This window comes from Charadrius vociferus, unplaced genomic scaffold, assembly GCF_000708025.1.
Source record: "Charadrius vociferus isolate BGI_N301 unplaced genomic scaffold, ASM70802v2 scaffold16, whole genome shotgun sequence".
Classification (NCBI taxonomy): Eukaryota; Metazoa; Chordata; class Aves; order Charadriiformes; family Charadriidae; genus Charadrius; species Charadrius vociferus.
In genome coordinates, this window is record NW_009649167.1 from 728,051 (window position 1) to 740,454 (window position 12,404).

General features: G+C 41.0%; 1 protein-coding gene across 1 annotated transcript in view; it reads right to left on the bottom strand.

The window, feature by feature from the left end:
• The window catches only part of STARD13 (StAR-related lipid transfer (START) domain containing 13), a 120,798-nt gene extending 108,675 nt beyond the window's left edge, over positions 1 to 12,123 (bottom strand). The window contains exon 1 of the mRNA XM_009888392.1: positions 11,955 to 12,123. Within this exon, the coding sequence (XP_009886694.1) occupies positions 11,955 to 12,123 (169 nt within the window). The remainder of the gene's footprint in view (positions 1 to 11,954) is intronic.
• Between the last annotated feature and the right edge of the window lie 281 nt (positions 12,124 to 12,404).

Sequence of the window (12,404 nt, forward strand, 5' to 3'; positions counted from 1 at the left end):
CTGAACATTCACTGAAGATGTTATTCTATGATTTCAGTTTTTCATATGTTTTCTACAAAACAAAATATATAGCAATAGTATAGACCAGAAAATTGGTAACTGTCAGCTTCAGATGCTCAGGAGGAAGAAAGCATTGTAGTAACAGATTTTTTTTTCTGCACAAGAAAACATTTACGTGCAACTACTTGCATCCTTATCCTTAAAATTCTGTATTATCTGTATTCAGCTTGTATTTTAAAAGCTACAGCCTCTCTTTATTGGGACCAGCATGTTTTGAGAAACTTTCTGCCCTCAGAATCCATCAGCAGGCACCATGGGGCTATAAAAAGCCCTGCCAGTGTGGGGAGTAAATGGCTCTGTATGCCAGTAGTTTTATATTGGTCCTCATTAGAGCCTTAAGATGGGATATTTCCGTGATTTTAGACTACAGTCTTCCTCTAGTTCCAACGTAACTTCATACATGGTGGCTGGTGAAGACTGTCTTCCTCCTTGTACAACTGTAGGCTCTATGCCCAACAAGAGTCCAACAGCAATGCAGCACTTTTCTTAACCAAAGTCTTTAACAGAAGTGGTCTAAAACATAACTTTCTCGAACAATGCAACTTCAAAGGTCTGAGCCATTTCTGATTAACACATAATGACTTAAGTCAAGTAGGCAAATGGTTTCTTAAATAACCTGTGTATGCTTAGTTATGAAAAAATAACTGGTTTGGATCAAAACCTCTGATGTCAGGAGACGACTAGTCCAAAATACCATTATTGTCAAGGAAGCAGAAAACATTCCAAACTCAGGGCTATGATAAAGTAATGGACAATCTTTTTTCCATATCACACATTTTGCAGGTTGCTGTTTGTAGAGCCAGTCCAGACAAGGATTCCTTGAGCAACCCTGGAAAGCGGTCCTAATTAGAGGCTATCAGAGAGCTAACTGAACGAAACTTTCTGGAGACCAGCTCCCCCAGTGCCAGAAAAGTGCAGACAGGAGTACTGTCAGAATAAAGCAAAGCAGGATGGTGAAATGATAGTTGCATGGGGCAAAACTATTGATTTCTATACTTTTTGAAATCTTAATTTCCATGTAAATCAGTCAAATGACTACAGAATTGTATTTGTTTCACACCTCTAAGAGCTAACAGGATATTCTGCAGAAAGATGAGGGCGGATTGCGGGGTCTGGTACTGAGCAGCGCTCCCTGCACTCTGGGCAGATGAGAAAATTCTGGGTCATTGCGACTTCCAGCAACAGTGAACTGTTTAAATCTTTGTACTAGTGTGCCTAGGGCCCTCAGAAATATATTTTTTAGGTATATAAAATTATATAAATACATATACAAATATCTATACAAAGATAAATTGATAGACAGATATATAAAACCAGGCAAACTCTGGCTGCTCAGCTCTACACCATAGTCCAACCAGCCAATATGATCTTACTCTGCTCTCACACGTGTCTACCCGATGTCTCATGTCCATGCACCTGAGCTCCATCCCCCGGCAAGCTTGGCTGCCAGCAGTGACGGACCCACAGCAGTACTTCATGGGTGAGCTGCGGGTCATGCACTGGGCTCTAGGCCACCTCCTGTGTGTCAGGACTAGCCCCTGGACTAGTGACTGTGGGAGGTAGCAATGTACAACAGGGCTAATGGGAATGTAAGTGACCCCTCCTTGCTGCTCTCATTGCTGTTGGCTTTCTGTGAGCACCTGAGGTGCAAAGCGGTTTGCACTCTCAGACTAAAAAGATAATCCAAATAACGGAAAAGGTACTAAATTTCCCTCAATGATAGTCCAGTTCTCCCACGCAGCTTTACAACTCATCTGTGGATGCCAGAAGCCAGATTACAGCCTTGAAATATGGATCATCTGCTTTGTCAGACTTTCAGAACCTGATATTAGAGAAAATAAGCAGTACTGAAAAAAAAAATTAATTTAGATATTTTTTTTTTTAGCAACTGCAATTGTTTCCTTTTAAACTTCAGAGGCCACAACTAATGAATTGATCTTAAGATAAGAGGCCACTTGAAATAATAAGACTTTCAGCAAATAACACTGCCATTATGCGCCAGGGAGCTGAAATGCTTATTATGCAGTTCAGTGAAAACTCAAAAGACACAAAGCGTTTGACATGACTGGCAGCAGCACCGTCTAAAAATAGCTGCACATTAAAGAGAAATAAAATGTCACCGGAAATTTTTTCCCTCCTTCAGAAGCTGCTGGTGAATAGATCGCTCTTGCTCCAAGCAGACAAAGCCTCGTGCCCCATGTGCCAGTGCAAGGGCACCCCATCGCTTCCCGCCACCTCTCGACGAGGATGTCGGCACCGGGAGCTGCTGGGGAGAGATGGACTGAAGTAGCTGAGAGATGAACCGCAGCCACAGCATTCCCTTAGGTGGCACTACTCACGCCATGTCTGAACGACCATAGGCGGGATGAAGACAACTCTGGCTTTCGGCGTGAAGCACTGGATGAAGAAAAAATAATCCCGGCCATGAATCAGCGCCGGTATTATTGAATCCAGGCTACATCACTCAGGCAGTGGTATGAAATGCAGCTTTTGCTGCAATGGCTCGGGTTTTGGCAGCGGTGTTCGGTTTTAATGCAGAATCAGCAGTTTGAATGATAAAGTGGTTTTGGACAAGGTATTCTGCATAACTTGGAAGGCACTTTTAAACCAGATATAGTCTGATGCTTGCTGAATTTAAAAGAAAAGAACTCATTTTAACTCTGGATAAGACCTAGGTAGACCGCCACACTTTTAACGGAGTGAAGCTGACAGAATGGCAGTTCTAAAAAGTCCTCAGAAATATATACAAATATAGCTGTAAAAAGAAAAAGAAAAAAAAAATTTAAAGCCAAGGACTTACTGCCTCACCGTCTGTGCCAAGCATTAACTTTTGGATTTTACATTATCCCCCCTCACATAAATGTTTGAAGGAAGAGAAAGCCATTATCTTTGAAGTTACAAAATTATTAGATATTCAGCTGCCGCCATCAGATGCAATTAAAGACACAAAACTTAGATTCATCACACAGAACATTTGAGTTTGCCAAATATATTATGAAAAAGCCACATTGTGCGGCTCTGAGAGTCTTGTCCTGTCCAGACTCCCACTCCCATACCAGTCGGAGACTAGGAAAAACTAATCGTTCTGCCTTTTCCTGAAGCCAAAGGGATGCAAAAGGACTGTGCCTTTCACAGGAGTCCTACACTTGTGCGATCCCAGTGTTGACAGAGACGCTTCTTCCTTCTCAAATCTAGAATCCCTTGGTCCCTTTTTAAATCTCAGGTCCTTTGGAAAGATGCTCGATGATGCTGCAGTTATTGGGATGAGCAATATGACCTAATTATTTGGAGTAGTCTTTGCAGGTTCTGATTTTACACAAATTTGGGATATTGATTTCAAAAGAAGAAGAACAGGATTGTGGTTAGCTAATGTGAACTGTCTGCTGCACAGCATGAAATAACAGAAAATACTTAAGTAGTTGACTTTTTAATAGAATTTACTTCTGCCTTTCTGCAGGAATGGAAAGGCAGTTCACAATAAGATACATTTACTTTTGCATACTTTCTTCAGAAACTTCGAAGCATTAAAAATTGTATTACAGCAAGAAATTCTTACCTTTCTTGGGGTAAATACTACAGAAACATTGTTTAGATTTTTAGACCTGTGGAGCAAGGTTTCTCCTCATTTTGCATCTTCCGTGGCAGTGGAAAGAGGGATTACATTTACTACAGCACTCAATGAAAGACTGCCTGATTTCTGGGGTTTTGATCAAGTGGCATTGCTCGGCTCATGTCCACACTACCTAGGACTAGTTCCCTCTCCCATAAACTTTCTCTGGGTTGAGCTAGCTGGAGAGGGCCAAAACAGAGCCAGGGAGTCATCTGCTCAGCAGAGCAGGTGGTACTCCAACTCATCTCCCATCCCTCTTACTCAGCAGTACAGACATGCCCACTCCCACTTAGAGAGACATTTTACTGCTGTAAGCCCAGTACCAACACAGGAACGTGATGTTTTAACACTTAACGTCTTCAAGCAGGAGCTTGTGGATAACATGGATAATCCACATCGAAGCGCTGGCCCAAAGAATGCGTGTAGTAAGGAAGGGGAAGACTTGCTAGAGATCTAGAGAAAAAACACAGGGTTGAGGATGTGCTGGGGGGTTTGCAGAGGAGGCAGCTCCCTCATAGAGAAGTTTTGGAGAAGAGTAAAAGCTGTGCTATCGTCCTCACTTCTGGACACATTTGGCAGTAAAAGCTGCACTGCAGCCTATAAGGAAATGCCTTTCCTTAATGAGGGGGTGTCATATTTTCCTGCAAATGTGGCTTCAAGAAGGAAGCTGAGAAATCTCCCAGAAAGATGGCAGGTTTGGAGGGTGGGGGATGCTGGCGGGCATGTGTATGTGACTAAAGAGGATAAGAGTTAGAATTAAATGTAGAGATTCCACTTTGAACTTAGCTGCTTTTTTCCATACTCCTAAACCACTCAAGTGATGGAGAATTGGAAATAAACACGGCACAATCAATAAAGTAAACAAACCATGAAAGACACTAGTGACACATTAAGGGGGAAAAAAGTCAGATACCCTTTAGGTCATTAGGACTAAATGAGAGAGACAACAATAAATATTTAGACAGATTTTGCTTCCAAATCCTGAAAACTGTGCTCACACAAACAGACCTTCTTCCAACCACAATCCTATTAAAAGAGAGCACAACTATTGCCAAAGGCCTGTAATATCTAGCTCATTAAAACAATACCAGTTGACATTATTAGGATTTATTATTTTGCTCCTTTAGTACAGAGGAAGATTCATCTGAGTAAGTTGCAGGGCTGAGTCCTTCTTTGGCAAAGGACTTCGAGTGGAAAGCAAAACGTCTGGTATGTTCCAGCACAGCAGCTTCCATGCTTGGCAGATGGTATTTACTTAAGATGTACTGTGCAGCCCATATTTTAAACTAAGTTATTTCTCCTAGTTCACCTAACTTACCACAAGGACAGAAATTTTTGCTCATCTGTGGGTGTATGTTAGTCAAACCCCTATGTAGTCTGAAGTGTTACGGAGCGATTTTCTTCTCCCAGAAGAACTAACCTCCTCAGTCTTCCTCATTGTCATCTCCAGATGAGAGATGAAAAGCCACAACATGTTTTCTGACTGACTCACGCACATTCTTTTCAGCTAAGCCGTAATGCTCCCAAGTTCTCTGAATCATGCTGTCTGCTCTTAAATAGCTTCTAAATAATCCAGCTCAAGGTGCTCAAGCCCTCCTCTCCCCCACAATATTATGGTGTGCAATTAGCGTTGTGACGATTTGCTCTAGTAAGCTCAGCTGACCTGTTGAACTGAACCTGAGGGGAAACTCAACAGGTTTTTAAGCAAAAGCGCACATGTGAGAATTTTACAAGGCATGAAGATGAGAGTTTACTGACTTGCCCACATTCAAATACCTGTAAAATAAGTACAAATAAGAAATTACACAACTAGCATATGCTGGATCAAGCCCACAGGACACATAATTCAGCATTTTACCCTCAAAAGCGTCTATTGAAAGGTGTAACAAACGACGGACAATTGTTTAACAACCTAATAACCTAACTACAAGGGACCTGTTTTCTCATTCCCTTCCATTAGAGGCTTAGGCACTAAGCATATCTAAATATATGTGATGCCCTATATGAAACTGCTTATATAACTGTTTAGGTACAACTAAAAGTCTGAGAATATTGTATGTATGATACAAGTAAGATAAAAACAATGACTGTGGCTAAGATGCTATCAATGACTTCATAGTGGTTGCATTTGAACCGAAATGAAGAAAAAGAAAGTCCATAAGGATCTATTGCCTAGAGAGGAAAACGATTATCTGGCTGGAACCTAAAATTGCAGATTTTTTTTAATTAACACTTACGGTGCTCAGGGCACAAATACTGCACTTTATTTTCAGCGATTTATGTATACAGACATAAGAGTCTCACAGTAACAAAAGTGCTACATGCAGATTCTTTTAATTAATCTATTTTTGTGAGTAATTTCTATTTTACTTCGGTTATGTAGCATTTTATATATCCTAGTGACTTATCACTACTTCTTCTAAATTTAAACAAAAAGAAATATAATTATTATCACACTAATGATTCATTTTTTGAGCATGTATTGGATTAAATGTCTTTTAATATTACTGGCTCTAATTATACAGTACAGTTAATGTAAAAATTAAAAATCTCCTCAGTGATCAATACAGAAGATATATAGCACAACTACAGCTGTTCATTTCACCACAACCAATTTCAAAACAAAAATGTCCCAAGTTAAGGCTTCACCTTGGCTGAAATCCTACTTTTAGTGAAATTGAGAGCAAAAGTCCCCTAACTTAAAAGAAGAGCCAAGATTTCTGACTTGGTGTCCAACCTGCATGTGTCAGCAGAATTGTCACCAACACTCAGTGGCTGTGAGGTTATAAGGCCAAAAGGAACCACTATATCAAATCTGATCTGCAGTACCACACAGGCCATTTCTTGATACATACCGCACAGGTATTTCTTGATAATCTCATCTTTTGAACCTCTTGGCCAGGTAGTGGCTCCAGTGAAGGTTTCTCCCTTTCAAATGTCCTGTTGTCTATGAAGCACAACTTTGTTAAACTTTTAATTAGCTGGACTGCAATATTTTGCACTAGTTTTTGTTTTGTTTTGTTGTATAAACAAACCTTAGGGCACTTTGAGTTTATGAATACCCCTCAGAATGTTCACGCTTTTTGTGTGAAAGTTTCACACAAATACTTCAACCATTTCAGAGTACAAGTTTAGAAAAAAAAATATTTTTAAAGAAATCCTACAATTTAATTGACAAACTCTAGTTTCTTCAAATTTAGGGCTAAGGACTTGAGGAAAGACACTGTGTAAAGAAGGAAAGACGATGGTGAAGAAGCTTCATGTGACGTAGGGTCCCAGTTTCTAATGGACCTTCAGCTAATCTAAGAAACACAGTTTTCACAGCCTTAGTCAAGACTTGATATTGTTTAATGGACCCAAAGATCCCTCTGCTGTGAGCACACACCTTCCCCATACACGTCTGACACTGGAGAGAGTGAAAGACCATGTCCCATCTGAGGTCTGCAAGGCAGCTTTGCAGCTGAGGATGTTCCTCTCAGTGCCCCAGGCCACCCCGGCCCCAGACCTGTCCTGGAGTGCAGACATGGGGCCACCACAAGCAGAGCCACTGGGGGTTGAACAGGAACTACAAACTGCTAGTGCCACAAACTCAAGAGGCAGTAAGTCACTGGCACTGGTCAAAGATGACCTAAGTGGGGGTGTTTGCATCATTACCACCAAGGCTGAATCTTGTTGGTTAATCTTTTACTTTCCTGGGTTCACAAAATGAGGTTTAAAGACGTGTAGGTAAAGTGGCCGGCATCCAGAATGTGGGAAATGCTATGGCTCATGTTGCCTGAACAACCATATTTTGTTCTCTTTGTATGTCTGAACAAAACCACAGTCTTTAATTACATAATCTTATCCTGTTTCCCATCTCCAGGGATGGACAAGTACTCCGTACCTGTGTGTAGATCCAGAATGTGATCCAGGCTGTTTTAATGCAGACTATGACTACAACATTTCCACTTACATGACTTCCAAGTTCTCCTTTTGAATATGGGAGCACGTTACAGCTGTCTATTGCTGATACTTGGTTTGTTTCACATTAACAGCTGAAATCTATTGTCACATAAAATGCACAATTTTTGCCAAGTCACTCGCATCCCTCTGTTATGCTTTCCACAAACTGTACTCGTGCTTAGAAAAGAGAAGACTTAAACATGTTGGACTAGATCCAAAGGGAAGACTGTAGACAGAAAAGAGCATTTGTCTGTACCTCTAACACTCGCTCAAACTAGACAAACGCAGGTGACACAGACATAACGGTACTCATAAAAGATCAAAACTGAACTTAAAACATGTAAGAGTATAAAACATGTGTTGAGTGTTGAACAGAGAGTTTGCCTTGAAAAGTTATAGTATGCTTTGAGATCACTCCATCGAACGATTCTCATCAACTGCTCTGGCCTGTGGACATGAACTGAGACAAATCACAGAGCGTTACTCACTGTGGGCAGGAATTTACTCACTGAGAATAGCAGTTTGTCTTATTGTCATTTATTTCTTCATATTATTTTCTTACTGAAAGTGCAGTCTAACAATCAAATGAGGGACATTTCTTTACCAGCGATGTCTAATTGTTCAGGGGCAAATGTGGTTTAGTTCACCTTGACTTACACTCTCTACCTGTACTGCACAGTCAACTATTTCAATTTAACATTTTCAGAGTATGGCCTTAATTCTTTTTTTTTTTTATCTACAGCAACTTTTTATATTTTCTGTTCTCCACAGAATTCAGCCGTGTACTCTGAAAGAAATAAAAACTTTGTGACTCATGTAATATAAATTCTTGAAAGTCACCACCTTATTTATTTAAAAAGAACATGAGTAATCATTTATGAATTCTCATACACTTACTGCATACACAGTTTGAATAAATACCTCAGACCAAGCGTGCTACACCCTGTTCCTTTATGCTGAGGCATGTGTCCCCTTCAGCATGGAAACTAACGGGCTTGTGGGGGAAAGGGAATCATCAAAAGATCACATTTTGAAAATACCTATTTAATATCAGACAGATAATTACTACTCACATTCACAGGCCACCACATAATTCTGCCTCAAGGAGACGGTGGTGTACATAAACCAAATATTTAGGACTTTCAAAGTATGATCTGATTAAAGTAACAGTCTAGTTCCTTTCATTTCCCTTGTGGTGGTTTTCTTTTTAGAAATGATTAAATAGTGTAATTCCTCTAATGACTCATTTAGTTTATTTTTAACTAACACCAAAGGAAAATACAAAGGAAAGCTTCTTCAGCAAATGTGTTTCTAAAGGAGGAAAAAAAGTTGTGTTGCACAACATAATAGAGTAATTTAGCATCGTTTGGAATAGTACATGCAGCTAATGACTGAAAAGATAGAATTATATGCAGCACCTTGTATTACACTGCATTAGTGGATGAGGTTCCTATCCTGAAATGGAAGCTTTGACCGCTCTATACATTGTAAATCGTATATGTTGTGATTTTGTAAATCATTCCTTTTACTAAGGAAAAATATCCCTGATGTAAAAACTTCAGTGTTTGCTACTGTGGGTGCCTCCAGTTGGAAAACCAGCAACTGAAAAATACCTGCACAAGATGTAGAGAGCAGGTATTCAAACAAGCCCCAAGGCAGCTTAGCACTTAAACATGTGGCAGATCTGTTTTCAGCAAAGCAATTAACCAGGCAGGATTCACCGTTCCAGTGATATTAAAAGGCAGGCTGGATGTTTTTCTAAACATATGCTATAATTCAAACAATGATTAGATGGGGAGGAGCTAACACAAGAATTGGGGTAGCAGCATTCAAATGCATTGTCTTAATGGCCTTAAAATGCATGATTCAAGGACATACGGATTCAAGGAGACTTAATAATGATTTACATTCTTTAGTCAACTGGGTGACTGCAAGCAAGTTTTGGTTTTCATCTTGCATCTCCTGGTTTACTTTTCAGTACATTCTTGACAAGCTGTTCTGTGGCATTCCATTAGTAGTGAATCCCACTTGTCAATGGAGTAAAACTCACCTCTAAAGGGACAGGCTGATTCCTCCATCCATATTACAGTACTCTTCCAGTACCCTCTGGGACTGGGACTCGTACTGGGACTGGGACTAACTATGGTAACCTCACACCATTTCCAGTCTGAACCAGGAAGGCACAGAGGGAGACACGCTCACCCTGTGCACCCTCCTAAAAGTCATCAGTCACTCTGATGGGTCTGGGGTTTCATCCAGAGTGTAAACTGGAGGTTTCAGATTGAATTATACTAGCTAGACTTAGCTGTTTTGGTATTACTAACACAGCAATTTGTCACAAAATTATTATTCAGTAGTTGGGGCACTGCGGAAAAGATGTGTACCTTGCATATGATTTTTCACTAGATGTGTAATTTCCTACATATGGACTCACACACGGACATCAGCATCTATTTGCACACATAATTGCATGTGAATGAACTGACACAACCAACAGTGGACTCTGTCCCCAGTTTTGCATCAATAAAAGAAGTAAAGGAATCAACATGTTCTATGTGATTCAAAATACACAAATATTTCATATACTGAATTGTAACACATACGGCATCATCAAGGCGCTATACAAACAGCCTGTCCCACAGCTCTGTGTGGAACAGGCTGGAAAGCTGTGACAGGGCAGCAGAGATCATTCACCACAGGCTGACCCTTCACGCAACAAACCGCAGGCAGAAAAGTTACATCTGGGAAACTCCTCCCTGTCCCACCACGCAGCCTCTCGACAGCCAAGGCACAGCTGGGTGGCTTTGGCAGACCTGGCTGTCCCGGACAGCTGATGGGTTACGGATTACAAGAGGGAACATTAAACAGCACCACGACAGGTTGAGGGGTTGTGTTAATCCATCCTATCCGCAGCTGCTGCTTAAAAATTAAGCTGGTACTAGCACTGCACCCAAAACATTTTCAAATAAACCTGGAGAGAAATCAATTACCCTTTCTTTCCATTCAATCCAGGCTGTACACTGGGTACACAGCATGACATAATATCCTTCCTGAAATTAGAGCTGCAATGAGGACCAGTATCCTTCAAACACAACCAGTTCCCGAGACCGCCTTGCAAACAACTGCGTTTTCCCAATTGCCACAGAAACTATCTTTTTCATCTTTTTTTAAAAGCTGGCCAAAGAATTATGTATTGTTTTCTTTATAAATGCAATAAAAGTTTCATCGCTATATCCCTGTACTTCTGCCAGAGTTTGACAGCCACGGTTATAAAGAATCTTACTGGAAAGCAGCACACAGAAATAGGCACTCCATTTAACTGCTGCTGGTCAGAAGCTCACACCATTTCTGATATTTGCCAGATATGACAGCAAACAATGTTAACTCTATGCCTTTCCCTAGCTAGCAGAATCAAACATCTTTTTGCAAGCTGTCAAGAAAGTGACTGTTATCTTCAGGATTTTATTTTTCTTTCATGACAAATACATGACATACTCTTTTTCTGCATGCAGGACAATGCCCACTTTGGAAACTGGTATTCTTGGAAATAGGATGCTATACAAAACTATGATCAATGCAAGACTATGTATTGATTTGCTTCTTAATCTGGAAAAATCCGTATAGTTGGCTTTTATTTTTTTATCTTTGCATTAATGATTCTGAAGATGATTTTAAATTGCACACACAGGCCAAAAGATTTGTTCTGAGGCCAATCTGCATTTAGCTTTAGTGCTGTGGATATATATTCAGAAAAACAAAATCAATACATCTGTAATGACTGCCTAGATAACTGCATAAGCAGCTGCAGAAAGCCAAGTCAGCAATTATTTTTAAGGACATGTGACAAGTTTTCTAATCCTCTGACAGTTATACATGCTTGTTTCCAAAGGATGTTAACCCAGCTGCCTTCTTGCAGCCGCTCTGGACTTCTGCTTTGTTTTTAACCGGATGATCATCTGTTCTCTCTCTGTGTTTTACCACAGGCAGGTTTTACCTGTGGCAATCGGAGCAGACATACTGCTGCCAGTGACTGCTCTACCAGTCAGAAAAGACGAACTTCAGCACCTAAGCTACCACATAGTTTATGATTAAAAGATAATTTAGTTAAATGTCTAATCATGCACTAGTGTTTGTCTCTTGGTTTTCTGCACATGTGTGCATGTGCAGGAACAGAAAGGTATGAATAACTATTTCAAACTCTAACTCTAGCCAGATTAGTTCAGAATAGAGACAGGAAAAGAGCCTGAAATATGAGGCACTGAAGCCTGTTCTCCTACGGGAGAGGGGACCTGCAGACCCTGTGACAACGCCAGGCTAAGGAGAGCTTCTGCCAGGAACTCACCTTGCTGAATTTTCGTCAGCAGCTGGTGACGGGCGAGAATCCGGCTCATCCTGTAGGGAGGGCGCCGGGCGGTTTGATCCAATCGCAAGTACATCTCCTGGCCCTCAGGTGACACCGAGTTTAGGTAGTAACAGCCGGTGCCAGAAGTCCTGGGCACCTGCTTAAACATCTCTGCTCCTTTAAAAATCACTCCGTCGGTCTCCGCTTGTGGCTACTCCAGATTATAATCAGGGTAATGAAAGGAGGGAGGCAACAAGCCCTAGGGAGCTGCAAGGAGCAAGCGCTTTAAAAGAAAAAGGAGTGCCAAAAGCTACAACTCAGGATTCCTGCTTCTCCCACATGCTCCGCGCGGGCCAATCGCTCCGAGTCCAGCCTATTGGAAGTGGAGCCTGACGGAGCGGGACAGGCAGCCTGCCCCAGTCCCGCAGCAGGACAGCCAGCCTGCACCAG